This window comes from Suricata suricatta, chromosome 11, assembly GCF_006229205.1.
Source record: "Suricata suricatta isolate VVHF042 chromosome 11, meerkat_22Aug2017_6uvM2_HiC, whole genome shotgun sequence".
Taxonomy (NCBI): Eukaryota; Metazoa; Chordata; class Mammalia; order Carnivora; family Herpestidae; genus Suricata; species Suricata suricatta.
In genome coordinates, this window is record NC_043710.1 from 47,207,482 (window position 1) to 47,224,916 (window position 17,435).

The window sequence follows — 17,435 nt, forward strand, 5'->3', positions numbered from 1 at the left end:
CTATGGTGAGTGTCTTTCTTCTGTTGATTTCTGGTGTTACATTTTTCCATAATAACTTCTTAATATAGTTCTTTAGCACTAGAATGGTTTTATTATATTTTAATAAATAAGAATTCTTTTCAAACCATTATAGGAAGTTGAACAGAAAAAAGAAAATGAAATACCTGGGGATGTCTTTGTGTAATAAACTTTTTGAAGAAATATCAAATTAAAGTTAAATGACTCTAATATAAATGTAAAATTCAGTATTTCTTCTCAAAAGTATGTCAGCAAGAAATCTAGTTCTCCCTTTAGGAATATTCTATATGTTCCCATATATTTTACCAGCATCAATTATACTTCAGAAAATAACAAAATATTTTAAAATAAGAAAATTGTTTTTAATTTTAAAGAGTACTTTAAATTTTCTGAAATTTTAAAGTGTCATTCACAGGGCACCTGGGTGGCCCAGTTGGTTAAGCGTCCGACTTCGGCTCAGGTCATGATCTCACGGTTCATGGGTTTGAGCCCTGCATCAGGCTCTGTGCTGACAGTTCAGAGCCTGGAGCCTGCTTTGGATTCTGTCTCCTCTCTCTGCTTCTCCCTTGTTCACACTCTGTCTCTCTCAGTCTCTCAAAAATAAACAAACATTTAAAAAAATAAATAAATAAAGTGTCATTCACTAGGTGTCTGGTCTTAGGCAATTCACTTTACTTCTCAGTGCTTATTTCCACCTTGTTAAAATGAGTAGATACAATTTTTGTAAGACTTTAATGTTTAATACAAGTAAAAGGCACTTAAAAAGGCCTGACACATAGTAAATAATGTTAGAAATTATCAACGTTATTAATTGAACTTAACCAGGATTAACTGCTGATTGTCAATGTTGATTCACTTTAAGAGTAATCTTTTAAAAAATTTTTTTAACGTTTATTCATTTTTTGAGAGACAGAGAGAAACAGAACATGAGTGGGGGAGGGGCAGGGAAAGAGGGAGACAGAATCTGAACCAGACTCCAAGCTCTAAACTAACAGCACAGAGCCCAACACTGGGCTCAAACTCATGGACCATGAGATCATGACCTGAGCTGAAGGTGGATGCCTAACCAACTGAGCTACCCAGGCAGCCCTTAAGGGTAATTTTCTTAATTTTTTAAAATGAAGAGTAATTTTTAATTCTATGTGCTGGGCTAATGCATTACTGATGATCCTTCCCATCACCCTCCATTTTATTTTATGTTTTAAAATTTCTGTATAATTAGCATACATTGTTATATTAGTGTCAGGCGTATAGCATAGTGATTCAGTGATTCTATATACATTATTCAGTGCTCATCATATTAAGTATACTCTTAATCTCCTTTACCTGTTTCACCCCTTCCCCCGCCCACCTTCCCTCTGGAACCGCCACATTGTATGGTGCGCCGTGATCATACAGTGGTTAGTACTCTGCGTTGTGGAACCACCACATTGTTCTCTATAGTTAAAGTCTATTTTTTTGTCTCTTTTTTTCTTTATTCATTTGTTTTGTTTCTTAAATTCCACATATAAGTGAAATCGTATGATATTTCTCTTTCTCTCACTGACTTATTTCACTAAATTATATCCTCCAGATCCATCCATGTTGTTACATGTTGTTACAAGTGGCAAGATTTCATTCTTTTTTATGGCTGAATAATATTCCATCATATATATAAATTATCATATATATGTATATATAAATCATCATATATATATATATATAAAACACCACATCTTTATCTGTTCATCTATCAGTAGACACTTGATTTGCTTCCTAATTTGAATCTTATAAATAATGCCACAATAAACATAGCAGTGCATGTATCTTTTCAAATTAGTGTTTTCCTATTCTTTAGGTAAATACCCAGTAGTGGAATTACTGGATCATATGGTAATTCTATTTTAAATTTTTTTGAGGAACCTCCATTCTGTTTTTCACAATGGCTGCACTAGTTTGCATTCCCACTGATAGTGTACAAGGGTTGCTTTTTCTCCACCACCTCACCAACACTTGTTGTTTCTTACATCACCCTGTATTTTAAACTGACCTTGTATTATGTGATATAAATTGAATACATAGTAGTATTCAAATATTTCTATATTTCATGTAATTTTAAACATTATTTGTCTATTCTTGAGTATAAGAACAGAAACATTAATAAAAAATAGCTGACATCTCCTATGCCAGCTGTTGTTATACACATCTAGTGTGAATTGTTTGTTTAATTTAATGTAAAACTCAGATATTTCTTTCAAAACACCAAATGTACTTGGGTAAGGGGTAACTATAGCAGATGAAAATTAGTTCGAGGTCATGGTCCAGAAATATTTGGGCTGGCATGGTGCTTTTGATAGTTTTTAAAAGCAGATATAATGTAACATTGGTATGTCTCAAAAGCTTTTATAGAGCAAATGCATGTCACTACTTCTCTGTCTTCTTTTCTAAAGAAGTCTCTCTCTGGTACGCAGATTATATACAAATGAGACTAGGTTGCACCTGGGTGGCTCAGTCAGTTAAGTGTCTGACTACGGCTCCAGTCATGGTTTCACAGTTCGTGGGTTCAAGTCCTCATCGAGCTCTGTGCTGACAGCTTGGAGCCTGGAGTCTGCTGCAGATTCTGTGTCTCCCTCTCCCTTTCTCCCCCTCCTCTGCTCACCTTCCTTTTCTCTCTGTCTTTCAAAAATAAATAAATGTTTAAAAAAATTTTTTAACAAGTGAGACTAGATATAGTAGCTCTTCTTAACTTTTCAGCCTACTAGGAAACTCCTTTTTAAAATCCCATTGTCAGACACATCAGAAAGAGGATTTTGAGAATATGTTAGCAGAGAACCATAGACTCACCTTGTCCCACAAATACAACTAGATAACTATCAAATCATCTAAATACCTCAGAAATCAATCTGAAGACAGCAAAACAAATGCCACAACTAACAGTAGAGAAGAAGCCACATTGAGAAAGTAGGAAGTGCAGAGATGTGGCTTAGGAGAGAATCAGATCATGGCCACTGAAGTAGAGGGAGCCACAGTTGCATAGTAGAGTAAGAGACAGACTTGCATACCAGGAGTGCATGGGGAAAATAAATCCCCATAGAATTGGCTTAGAAAATGAGAAGGACCAAATTTCTTGAGTTCTTGCAACTAGAAGGGCTTTAAAACATGAAGTTTTAAGGTCAGTGGGCTTGGCTCAGTGAGAGCCCAGAGGACATTGGGGCTGCTCTTGGAGAAAAAGCAGGCTAAACAGATCAAGGACATACTGCACAGGAACAGTGATCTGAAGAACACCTGGGACACACAGTGGGGAGGTTACTTGTACATCTTAGAGTATGTCCCAGAGGCAGCGTTCACAGAGACCTCTCCAGGAACAAAGGAGCTCAAAGATGTCTTTTCCCTTCCCTGGCCCTCAGCATAAACAGAGTGGGAACCAGTGCAGCTACCTGATTTGCTTATCCAAGTCCCACCCCCTGTACTTGGTGGAACTGCCTCTCAGTCCCAGCATGGTAGGTCCCCTCCCCCAGAGGACCAGCTCAAACCCCTGCCGATACCACATCTCCCCATCTGCAAGTTTTGTGAGGCCTCGGTTCCCATGTCAGCAGTAACAGGTCTCATTTCGCAAGCAGACCAGAGCATACCTAGTTACAATGCACCACATTTAGGCCAGGGACCAAGCACTGCCCACAAAAGGCAAAGAGAGCCTCTGCAGATGACTGGCCTGAGGGATAAAGCAGCCAGGACACAACAGCAGAACACACACAGCACACATTGGAAAGGTATCTGGAAGCACCAGGCCCGGAGAAATAGGGACCCTACATTGCAGGATACTACAGGATTCATAAAGCCATTATCCTAAAAAGAAACAGGAGACAGAGCTGACTTTTCTAACACGATAAACAGGCAGAGTGACTTGGACAAAATGAAAAGAAAGAGGAATTTGTCCCAAATGAAAGAACAGGACAAGGCCACAACTGGATATCTAAGTGAAACAGATTTAAGTAACATGCCTAGTGGAGAATTTAAAGCAATGATCATAAGGATACTCAGTAGACTTTAGAAAAGAGTGGAGGACATCAATGAGACAATTAACACAGATATCGGGAATAATATAGCAGAGATAAAAGTCTCAGAAAATGAAATGAGAAACATACTTGATGGAGTGGAGTGAACAGCAGGATGGAAGAAACAAAGGAACAAATTAATGACCTAGATGACAGAGTAATGGAAAGTAATCAAGGTCAACAAAAGAGAAAAAAGAATCATGCATATTATAATAGACTGAAGGAATTCAATGACTCCACCAAACATAATAAAATCTGTATTTTAGGAGTCCCAGAAGAAGAAGAGAGAGCAAAGGGATCACAGTTTACTTGAAGAAATGATAGCTAAAAACTTCCTAATCTGGGGAAGGAAACATCCAAATCCAGGAGGAATAGAGAACCCCAAAAAAGATTAACAGAAGCATATCCACACCAAGACATCTTGTCATTAAAATGGAAAATATAGATATAAAGAAAAAATATTAAAAGACACAAAACAAAAGAGGACAGTTACATACAAAGGAAATTTCATAAAGCCATTGCCAGATTTTTTTTTAACAGAAACTTCCCAAGCCAGAAAGGAGTGGCATAACATATTCACAGTGCTGAGTGGGAAAAATCTGCATCCACAAATACTCTATCCAGCAAAGCCAACATTCAAAATAGGAGGAGAAATAAAGAGATTGATAGATAGTAATTAAAGGTGTCCATGACTACTAAACCAACCCTGCAAGAAATACTAAAGGGAACTCCATGAGAGGAAAAGAAAGACCAAAAGTGACAGTATGCAAGTAGGAATTCAAAAAAGCAGTTAAAATTAGTATTTCTATTTAAAAAACCATTCAAGGAAATCACAAAATAAAAGGATATAAAATATGACACCATATACCTAAAACATGGGGAGGCTAGGAGTAAAGAATGAGTTCAACTTTAAATGACCATTGACTTAATATAGACTGTTGTATGCAGAAGAGGTTATATGGAAACCTAATGGTAGCTACAAATCAAAACCACTAATAAATATTTAAAGAATAAAGAGAAAGAAATCCAAATATATCACTAAGGAAAACCAGCAAACCACAAAAGAGAGAAGGACAAGAAAGGATCAAAGAGAATCTTCTGAAACAAGAAGAAACTAATAAACAAGTATGTAATAAAATGGCAATAAATGAATATATCTATCAATAATTACTTTGATTGTAAATAGACTAAATGCTATGCATTTTCACTGAACCAGAATAAACAATCCTAATAATTTAAACGGAACCACAAAACACCCCCAAATAGCCAATGCAGTCTTGAAAAAGAAAAGTGAAGCTGGAGGCATCACAGTTCCAGACTTTAAGTCATATTACAAAGCTGTAGTAATCAAAACACTATGGTACTGGCCCAAAAATAGACACATAGGTCAATAGAACAGATCAAAAACTCACAATGAGGGGTGCCTGGGTGGCTCAGTCAGTTAAGCGTCTGGCTTTGGCTCAGGTCATGAGTTCATGGTTCATGGGTTCGAGCCCTGCGTTGGCTCTGTGCTGGCAGCTAGCTCAGCTGCTTTAGTTTCTGTGTCTCCCACTCTCTTTCTGACCCTCCCCTGCTCACGCTGTCTCTCTCTGTCTCTCAAGAATAAATAAAAAGCATTAAAAAATTTTAAAAAGAAGTTGATATAATCTTTATTAAAGAAAAAACTCACAATGAAACCCACAGTTACACAGTCAATTAATCTTCAACAGAAGAAAAAAGAATACCCAATAGGAAAAAATAGTCTCTTCAATAAACGATGCTGAGAAAACTGGACAGCAACATGCAAAAGAGTGAAACTGGATCACTATCTTTCACCACACACAAAAGTAAACTCAAAATTGAGTAAAGGCTTAAATGTGAGACCTGAAACTATACAAATCCTAGACTAGAGGACAAGCAGTAATTTCTCTGACATCAGCCATAGCCTTTTTTTTTTCTAGAAAGGTTCCCTGAGGCAAGGGACACAAAAGCAAAAATAAACTATCAGGACTACATCAAAATGAAAAGGTTTTGCACAGTGAAGGAAACAGTCAACAAAACTAAAAAGCAGTTTATGGAATGAAAGAGGATTTTTGCATATGACGGTTCTATAAAGGGTTACTATCCAAAACATATAAAGAAGTTCTAAAACTCAATCCCCAATAGCAAATAATCCCATTAGTAAATGGGCAGAAGATATGAACAGACATTTCTCCAAAGAAGACATGCAGATGCCAAAAACACATGAAAAGATGTTCATCATCACTATCAGGGAAATGTAAATCAAACTACAATGAGATATCACCTATCAGAATGGCTAAAATCAAAAACATAAGAAACAACAAGTGTTGACAAGGCTGTGGGGAAACAGGAACCCTTGTGCACTGTTGGTTAGAATGCAAACTGTTATAAAACAGTATGGAAGTTCCTCAAAAAATTAAAAATAGAACTATGATCCAGCAATCACTATCACACTACTGGGTACTTACCCAAAGAATACAAAAACACTAATTCAAAGGGATACATGCACCCTGATGTTTACAGCAGATTATCACCTGTTGCCAAATCATGAAAGCAGCCCAAGTGTCCATTGATTGAAGAATAGACAAAGAAGACAAAGAATAGACAAAGAAGATGTGGTATATGTATACAATGAAATGTTATTCAGCTGTAAAAGGAATAAAATCTTGCCATTTACAGCTATATGGATGGAGCTAAAGAGTGTAATGCTAGGGGCACCTGCGTGGCTCAGTCGGTTAAGTGTCCAACATCAGCTCAGGTCATGATCTCACAGTTTGTGGGTTCAAACCCCGCATCAGGCTCTGTGCTGTCAGCTCAGAGCCTGGGGCCTGCTTCAGATTCTGTGTTTCCCTCTGTCCCTCAGCCCCTCTCTTGCTTGTGCGCTTGCTTTCTCTCTCTCTCTCTCTCTCTCTCTCTCAAAGATAAATAAATAAACATTTAAAAAAAAAGTATAATGCTAAAATAAAATAAGTCAGCCAGTTAAGGACAAAACCATATGATTTCACTCATATGTGGAATTTGAGACTCAAATGATCATGGGGAAAGTAAGAGGGAAACTGAGAAACAGACTCTTAGAGAACAACCTGATGGTTACCAGAGGAGACGTGGGGGGGGGGGTGAAATAGGTGATGGGGTCAAAGAGTACACTCATTGAGATGAGTTCTGAGTATTTGTTGTACTGTGTACTTGTTGAATCACTATATTATACACCTGAAACGACTATAACACTGTATGTTAACCAAACTAGAATTAAAATAGAAAACTTAAAAAATAAAAAAAAATCCCATTATCCCCTTTATACCTATGTCCTAATAATACTTGACTCCCACATTTACAAGAAAATCTAACTCTATTTTTTGTGACTTTGGTCATTCTGTCTCCTTCTCCCAAACAGCAAAAGAGAAGAAACACATCAGAGTATAGTAAAACCTTGTTTTGCTAGCATAATTTGTTCCAGAAACATGCTTGTAGTCCAAAGCACTTATATATCAAAGTGAATTTCCCCAAAGAAATAATGGCAAATCAGATGATTCATTCTATAACCCAAAACTATTCATATAAAAATTATTACAATACTATAATATAAAATAATAAAACACAAAATATAAAGAAAAATAAATTAACCTGTACTTACCTTCGAAAACCTTTGTGTATGGTGTGAGGCAGACGAGCCGGGGAGGGTCATTGTGTAGGACGACTTTCACTATCACTAACAGAATCACTGCTATCTATTGGCTCCATGGAATTTTTTTCTTTTTGTGCAACTTTAGCAATAAACCTATCCAGTGACCTAGAATGAAGCAAAAAGCATTCCTAGTCTTTCTCTTATATGGAAAGGGAAAGGACTGGCGATAGGTGCTTTGAAGTGACAAAAAGTGCTCTAGTGCCAGTTGTGGGCACTTCCAATGTTTTGAAAAATGACTGATTTCTGTCAAGCACCGTGACCTGAGACCAAGCATCTGAGCTTGGGAGACCATCACCCATAATCCCACAGCAAGAGAGAGAGAGAAGAACCATTGACTCAGTTGTGATAATGTGACATTCAGGATCATGTACTACTCATATTGCAAGACATTGCTCCTTTATCAAGTTAAAATTTATTAGAAATGTTTGCTTGCCTTGAGGAACGTTTACAGAACAAGTTACTGGCAATCCAGGGTTTTACTCTATTAGTAAATGCTGCTGGAGCATTCATTCATTTGTAGGTATATCAACCATTTGTTATAACTGGCAGCTTGAAAAAGATGGAGCTATAGAGATAAATGTTAGCAGTGAAAAGTGTATCCATCTGTGCTTTGCTACTTACTGCTTCCTTGGATTTATCACATAGTTCTACTCAAGGTTAGCTGGAGCTGGGAGGAAAAAAAAGACTAGAATTTGTTTTATTATTGTTGTTTTGTTTATATGTTTTTGTGTGACATAGATATTAATAGATGGATTATTGAAACATTTATAGGTTATATTTTTTTCGTGACATAGATATTTATTTAATAGATGGATTCTTGAAACATGTTTGATGCTTTTTGAAGCTTGTGTGATGTCATAGATTTGCATTGTTTTTTAGGATAAGCTTCCAGATGACCAATATCAAGAAAAGACAGCAATGGACCTGGCAGCTGAGCAACTGCGCCTTTGGCCTTCTCTGAGCAAATCAACTCAGCAGGAGCTGGTGCAACGTGAGGAAAGCACTGTCTTCAGTCAGGCCATTCATTTTGCAAACCTCATGGTCAACCTACTAGTTCCATTGGATACAAGTAAAAATAAGCTCCTAAGAACATCAGCACCAGGCGACTGGGAGAGTGGGAGCAACAGCATTGTCACAAACAGGTACCAAAATGTGCACACACAGAGACCCTCCTATTCTTGTCTTAGCAGACAGTATAAACCATTTTGGACAAATACTGCTGTACATATTTCAAAAATTTAAGCATTTTTTTACATTCTGACTTGTCCAACTTTTTTTATCTCTTCTATATTAAAAGACCTTTACTTCATCTGACTATTCTTTTTTTTTTTATAAAGAGTGGGGGAAAGGAGCAGGAGAGAAAGAGAAAGAGAGAGAGAGGAAGAATCTTAAGCAGGCTCCACACTGAGTACAGAGTTCATCGTGGGACTAGATCTCATGACCTAAGCTGAAATCAAAAGTCAGACGTTAAACTAACTGAGCCACCCAAGTGCCCCTCATGTGACTATACTTAACCATCTCCTACATTCTCTTCTCTCTCATGACCTAATATTTCAAATGTCTCACCCACTAGAAATCAAGCCCTTCAGTTATTTTCTCCCATAGCAATTTACGGAAAGCAGTCTGGAAAATTACTAATGAACTCCTTGCCAAAGTGATTATTTGTTTCTCAACCCTCCTTTTTTCAGTGTATGCATTGCATTTGTCTAAAATCATGTCCTTAGCCATGCCTTGCTCCCAACTCTACAATGACTTCCAGTATCACTGAGAATAAACCCATGAGCTACCAAGGCCTAACAGGATTAACCCCTGACAACTGCTCTGACCTTATTTCCTGTCATTCTTCTGTCAGTGAAACTGGTCCCCCTGCTAATGCTAATCCTCAAACGCTCTAAGCATAATACTGCCCCAGGATCTTTGTATTTCTTCCCACAACCTGAAATACTCTCCCTGAAATAGTCACAACAGTCTCTCCCTCACTTCATTTAATTCTCTGCTCACGTGTCATCTGCCTAGAGAGACTTCTTTTACTTCCTTATCTTAGTAGCATATCCATCACTCTTTCCCCTACCTTGCATTTTTTTTCTTTCATGACACTTTCTACAACCTGATTTATTTTCATATATTTGCTTATTGTATGTCTCATTCATAGCTGTACCCTCCAGCCCTTTGCATATAGTAGACACTCAATAAATATTTGGTTGAACATATGATTGAATGAATGAATGAATGAACTGCATACCCAACAGTAGTGAAATTCTAATCTTTTAGGTCTTCAATAATGCTCTAACATCCTGGTAGTTCTTCTCTTGTAAATCCTTCTCAGGCTCTTTCAGGCAGCTTCTTTTCTCTTTCCATTCTCAATCCCTCTTCCAGGCTCTTCATACTCTCTTAGAAACTCATCCACAAGCCCACATCTCTGATTCCAGCCTCTCAATCCCCCTAATCCAGATACTTAAGAGCTTCTGGTCTTCCAGGCTGGACTATGTTTTCTTATTTTCAAGTCAGTCTTTTGCACTATGCAGTCAGCTGCACATATCTCTTAATTCTCCCAACAGTTATTTTATGTGAACTATATAATCTAGGCCTTCATCACTTCAAACTGTAGATGCTGCTTGAAAGTCTGCCTAGTGAGTGGCTAAGGCACTCAAGTTCTTTAATGCTTTGGGATGAAGTGAGACCATACTCACTGCTTAGCTTTCCTTTAAAGCTGATTCAGCTAATGTGGTTGGATTTGGAAGAAAGAGAGCTGAGTAGGTTAGAACAAGCAAATGAGTCCTTCCCATGATTAGCAGTCTAAAAGAAGGCCTGGGAGGCAGGAGTAATTGTTGAATAGTGGGAACCAGATAAGCAGCAAGGACAGGGATGGAGCTTTCACATCCACTCTGTTTCAAATTTATTCCCTTCTGTTGCATGATTTTATCACCTACAGAAGATTGATGATTTCACAGTGACTAAAAGGGTTGTGGTTCACTCAAAGAGATAAGTATTGGCAAGAAAAGGGTTCACACGGCAGTTTGGTTCTTCTATTTGGAAAAATATGCTATTTTCTGAGAAAAATTCCTTTACTTTGCCTACCAGGGAACATGTCCTCCAGTTGTCAAAGGCCAAAGATAGCCATATTACTTTGTCTGGTTCTATGTGGTAATTAACTTGAGAGAACAGGGGATTTTTTTAGAAGGTTCAAGTATCAGATAATAAATGAAAGAGTCTATTTTTGTTTTAGTTTCTGTGGTTCATGAGTTCCTTTTTAGGAGAATGACAGAAGGTATTTCTTACAAAAACAAATATGGGTCCAAAGGACAATGCCTTACAGACACTTTCAAATGCAGGCAAGTTGAATATCGGAATGTAAGCAAATTTAAATTGCTATGGAAATTGTGATAGCTTGGTCATTTGTTACATACTGACCATGATTTCTTTCCTTGACTTTCTCAGTATTGCAGGAAGTGTAGCTGAGAGCTATGATACAGAAAGTGGGTTTGAAGATTCAGAGAATAATGACATCGCCAATTCTGTTGTGCGATTCATTACTCGATTTATTGACAAGGTTTGCACAGAAAGTGGAGTTACTCAGGATCATATCAAGAGCCTTCATTGCATGATACCAGGTAATCAATTTGCAGATTAAATTAGAGAACCAGAATATTAGAGATAATAGAGTAAGGATTGTTTTCAGAGGTGTACATTTTTCCAACATGACATCTACAGTACTTGTCTTCAATGTAGTTTAACCATGCTATTTATGTTCTAATTAAATTTGTTAATATTTCTAAATTGTAGTAAAATATATGTAACATAAAATTTGCCACTTTAAACTAGTTTAAGTATAAAATTCAGTGATACTAATTACATTCACAATGTTGTGCAGTCATCACCACTATCTATTACCAGAACTTTTTCACCACCCAAATCACATCATACTCTGTACACATTAGTCAGTAACTCCCCATCTCCTTCTCCATAGCCCCTGGTAACCTCTATACCTCTGTGAATTTGCCTATTCTAGATATTGCATGTAAGTTAAATCATAATATTAGTCCTTTTTGTCTGACTTCTTTTACCTAACATAATATATTATAGCAGGTATCAGAATGTCATTTCTTTTTATAGCTGAATAATACTCCATCATATGGATATACCACATTTTGTTTATCCATGTGTCTATTGATGGACATTTGAGTTGTTTCTGCCTTCTGGCTACTATGAATATTCACATACAAATATCTGTTTGAGTCCTTATTTTTTATCTTTTTGGTATTGGAGTGGAATTGCTGCATCATATGGTAATTCTCTGTTTAACTTTTTGAGGAGCCACCAAATTGTAATTAGTTTTTAATTCTAAAATATTCAGAATTTGTACTCTGCATATTTTGTGCTCTTTCATTTTGAATACTCTGACTTATCCTAGGAATTGTAGCTATGCACATTGAGACCCTAGAAGCAGTACATCGAGAGAGTAGAAGACTCCCACCAATACAGAAGGTAATTATTCTAGACTACCTGTTTTCAGAGTATAACATCTTTTCTTAAAAACAGCAACGATAGGCTGGTGTGCCCCAGAAAATACCTTCCTCTAACATTTTATAGAGATTAACTCCAGTTTTATCATGTAGATCTTCATAAACCAGATACTGAAGTAGAATAGGAGATTCAACAGATAAGCCTTAATCACCTCTTGTTGAGTCTATTTTTATAGGCAGGGCATAGATTATGAACATTTGAACTTCTAAGCCCAAGCCAAGATTTTATGCCCTGGCTACTTCCAGAAAAAAGGACTTACGGGAGTTACCATAAAAAATACCAGGTTCCTGAATCTATATACATTACAAGCATACATCACAGGCTTCTGAGAAGTCTATTAAAAATTGAGAGCCCAGAATCCTACCCCAGCCTCCTGAACTGGAGTTCCCTGAGACTTGGCCTGGGGATATATACTTTAATAAGCCTCCCAGATGATTATTTTGCAGCTAGTCTGGTACCAGTCTGTAAACAAGTCAGGATCCTCTTATCTATATAACAGAACTATTAAAAATAAATTCAAAGGAAAAATCAGAAACCAGATGAATAAGAAAGATAATTTTATCAGAAATCTGAGACACAGTGATCATTATAACTTTGGCATTACATTTAGCTCTGAGTTTCCTAGAGCCACCAAAAAAAATTAGTTCTGATTTATATAGATTTTATTGTGAAGTAAAAAATAAACGTATTCGATCTTCAGGAGAGGTGAATTTTTTTTTATAGCACTGGTATCTTCAGAGGAGTGTATCATGTGATTATATATTTCCCAAGATGTGTAAATGTTCATTATTTGGCCATTTATTGTGTTAATCTTCAGTGAAGGCCTAGAAGGGCAAGTCCTTTTAAAGACGCATCTATTTTTCTAAGTATTTGTTGTTTAAATTTACAGAAGTAACAGTGCTCTTTGTATAAAATTGAAGCGTTAAAGAAATACACATTCTACAAAGTGAAAGTCCTTCATGGTTTTTCCAACCCCACCTCACCTCTGCCCTTAACCATGATAGTACCAACTTTAACAGTTTGGTTCATAGTCTCACAATTTTTTCTTTTCCCAGAAAAGGGAATTATAATATACAAACTGGTTTGCAACTTGGTTTTTTTAAGCTTAATAATGTATCCTTGATATCTTTCAATGATAGTATGTATAGATCTATGTTATTTTTTTAATGCTTGCAAAGTTTTCCATTGAATAGGTATTTTAAACATTTTAGTAATTTCCAATTATTTTAGTGCTAATAAGCAAAGAATCTTTTCACATTTGGATGCAAAAACATCATTTCTACCTCTTCCCAAACCTATTTTCTTATTTTAGCTACCTGAGCAGTGTGAGTCAGGTTTTTTAGATTTGCAACTGAAAAGATAACTTTGGTGTAAGTGTTAGAAACCCTCCAAGATTTGTGTTTAAAATACTTTCTCTGTTGTTAGCCCAAAATTCTTAGACCTGCTCTGCTGCCAGGAGAAGAAATCGTCTGTGAAGGTCTTCGAGTCCTGCTGGACCCTGATGGAAGAGAAGAAGCTGCCGGAGGCCTTCTTGGAGGCCCTCAGCTCCTGCCAGCAGAAGGAGCCTTGTTCCTCACCACATACAGAATTCTGTTCAGAGGGACTCCCCATGATCAGCTGGGTATGCCTCATATTAATGCCATCCGAACATGGATATACATCTGCTCCTTGAGTTTTGATTCCATTTGTGTGCAGTAATTTTCAGATCATTTCAGATTCAAAGTAAGCCTTTTGTCACCAGGTATTTTTGGAATACTTTTGTCTGTCAAAGCTAATCATAATTTGGATTATAGAGTCCAATTTAAAGAACCAAGGGTATCTTCTAACAGTAAATCAAGGGTTCAGTCACTGAAACAATCATAATTTCATGAGGAAGCGTATTGTAACTTAGGGATAATCACAGTATGTAGCTGTTCACAATGTCTCCTGATGATTTGTCCCACTTTTCTGAGTCCTCCAGTTAACTAAGGCTCAGGTCTTCCAGACACATGATTCCTTTTATGGAAGGATATGCTAAGTATCACAAGGCTGTATAACAAATTAACTAACCCCATTTCCCTCTTGGCAAACAACTTCTGTCATCTCAACCTCTACTTCTCTTTTCTACTACTCTATGTATGCAGTCTTCCATATTAGAAAGGAATAGCATGCCCTATCAAGTCTGAATTATCATCTTTAAATTACTGTAATCTTTGTGTAAACAACTATGGTTGATGGGGAAAGCATATAAGATTTGGGGTAAAATTGTTTGTCTCCAAATGAGAAGCTCAGATTTACATTGCTGATGACTATTCTTGATATCTTAAGTCTTAAGTTATAAAGTTATAGAAGTTCCCTTTTATTAAAGTAGAGAATTGGGCTTGATTGGTGATAATTTGGTGGTTTTCCCTCTACCTTGACCACATATTTGAATTATCTGGGAAGCTCTAAGTAAAACAACAAACAAACAAACAAAAACTATCAAGTTGTGCCCAATCCTCATACAGTTGAATTAATACCCAAAATAGGATTTTAGGAATGGAGAGACCCAGGCATCTGTGCATTTTTAATCCTCAGAAGCGATTATGATGCATATTAAGGATTGAGAACCAGGGATAAATTGTCACTTAAAGTTCCTTCTTCATCTGAAATTATTCATTCAGTAACGTTCGATGAGTATGTACTATATGTGCTGTGCATTTTGTTAGTGGAATTAGATGTATAAAATGTGGTATCTTTGAAATCTCACAATTGTGTAATTCCTTGCTTAGATACAATCAAGATGCTTTATTATCTTGTACATAAAAGAGTGTTTACCATATAATATAATATAATATATACCATATAATAAAAAGCTCATAAAATTCAGTAAACAAAATGAATCTGTTGGAATAGTTATATTCATTTTGAAAAAGTGAAAATGAGCAACTTTTTTCAGCCCTCTCCTCTTATATTACTATACATAAATTATATTTGTATTTGAAAGCAAATGTAATTTGAAAAGAAACTAAATATCCGGTACTTATATATTTTTTGTACTATAACTTGTGAGCTCAGTGGCCACAAACATACATTTGGGGCAGATAAATATGAGATCCTTGGTCACTTAAGTTACTCTAATTTATTTCTTTTAAAGAAAAAAATATGAAAACCATATTTAGTGTGAAAGTTTGTATTGTTCTCTTGTTTTTTCCTGTCAATTTTTGGGTTAATGTTGTAATTTAGGGAAATTATTTTTATCAGAGAAACCTTCTTATGTGACCTCTTTTGTTTCTCTTTTTAGACTTCTAATTTAAAATATCTCCTTTAATGACACACAGAAATCTGATAATTTACATATGTTATATAAGCATTGGTAAACAATCTACATATTAAACAAACAACCTATGTATTAAATACATTCTAGAATTTAAATTCTTTCTTTACACACTTTAGAGTTTATTATGAATAATCTTACATTTTAGGAAAAGCACCAAATTATCAGAAATGAAATTATCCCTTAACAGAAATATATCACTTTGTGATCCTACTGACCTAGATTTTTTATTTTTTTAATAATTTATTGTCAAGTTAGCTAACATACAGTGTAGTCGTGGCTTCAGCAGTAGATTCTCATGATTCGTCACTTACATACCACACCCATTGCTATCACAACAAATGCCCTCCTCAGTACCCATCACCCATTTTCCCTGTCCCTTCAACCTCCCCCGCCCCCCAGTTTGTCCTCTGTATTTAAGAGTCTTGTTATGGTTTGCCTCCCTCTCTATTTGTAGCTTATTTTTCCTTTCTTTCCCCTATGGTCTTCTGTTAAGTTTCTCAGATTCCACATATGAGTGAAAATATGCTATTTGTCTTTCTCTAACTGACTTGCTTCACTTAGCATAATATCCCCAGTTCCATGTACACTGTTGCAACTGGCAAGATTTCATTCTTTGTTATCACCGAGTAGTAGTCCATTGTGTATATATACCACATCTTCTTTATCCATTTATCAGTTGATGGACATTTGGGCCCTTTCCATACTTTGGCTATTGTTGACAACACTGCTATAAACATTGGGGTGATGTGCCCCTTAGAATCAGCACTCCTGTATATTTTGGATAAATTCCTAGTAGTGCTGTTGCTGGGTTGCAGAGTAATTCTATTGTTAATATTTTGAGGAACCTCTACACTGTTTTCCAGAGCAGCTGCACAAGTTTGTATTCCCACCAACAGTGCAAGAGGATTCCCATTTCTCCACATCCTCACCTACATCTGTTCTTTCCTGCAATGTTAATTTTAGCCACTCTGAGCATTGTGAAACGGTATCTCAAGGTGGTTTTGATTTGTATTTCCCTGATGATGAGTCATGTTGAGCATCTTTTCATCCGTCAGGTGGTTTTGATTTGTATTTCCCTGATGATGAGTCATGTTGAGCATCTTTTCATCTGTCTGTTGGCCACCTGTATGTCCTGTATGTCTTCTTTGGAAAAGTGTCTATTCATGTCTTCTGCCTGTGTCTTCACTGGATTATTTGTTTTTTGGGTGTTGAGTTTGGTAAATTCTTCATAGATCTTTGATACTAACCCTTTATCAGATATGTCATTTGCAAATATCTTCTCTCATTCTGTTGGTTGCCTTTTAGTTTTGCTGAGTGTGTCTCCTTTGCTGTCCAGAAGCTTTTTATCTTGATGAGATCCCAATAGTTCATTTCTGCTTTTGTTTCCCTTGCCTCCAGAGACATGTCACATGAGAAGTTCTGGAGCCAAGGTCAAAGAGGTGTTCCTTGTTTTCTCCTCTAGGATTTTGATGGTTTCCTGTCTCACATTTAGGTTTTTAATTCATTTTTAATTTATTTTTGTATATGGTGGAAAAAAGTGGTCCAGTTTCATTGCTCTGCATGTTGTTGTCCAGTTCTCTTAGCACCATTTGCTAAAGAAACCATCTTTTTCCATCGGATACTCTTTCCTGCTTTGTCAAAGATTAGTTGGCCATACATTTGTGGGTCCATTTCTGGGTTCTCTATTCTATTCCATTGGTCTGTGTGTCTGTTTTTGTGCCAATACCATACTGCCTTGGTGATTACAGCTTTGTAGTACAGGGTGAAGTCCAGGATTGAGATGCCTCCAGATTTGGTTTTCTTTTTCAGGATTGCTTTGGCTATTAGGGGTCTTTTCCAGTTCCATGCAAATTTTAGAATTGTTTGTTCTGGTAGC

General features: G+C 36.5%; 1 protein-coding gene across 2 annotated transcripts in view; it reads left to right on the forward strand.

Annotated features, from left to right (window-relative positions):
• Positions 1-17,435, forward strand: part of SBF2 (SET binding factor 2) — a 483,232-nt gene that overhangs the window by 393,111 nt on the left and 72,686 nt on the right. For both annotated transcript variants that reach the window (XM_029956586.1, XM_029956585.1), the window contains exons 19-22: positions 8,617-8,879; positions 11,176-11,348; positions 12,149-12,222; positions 13,687-13,882. In XM_029956586.1, the coding sequence (XP_029812446.1) occupies positions 8,617-8,879; positions 11,176-11,348; positions 12,149-12,222; positions 13,687-13,882 (706 nt within the window). The remainder of the gene's footprint in view (positions 1-8,616; positions 8,880-11,175; positions 11,349-12,148; positions 12,223-13,686; positions 13,883-17,435) is intronic.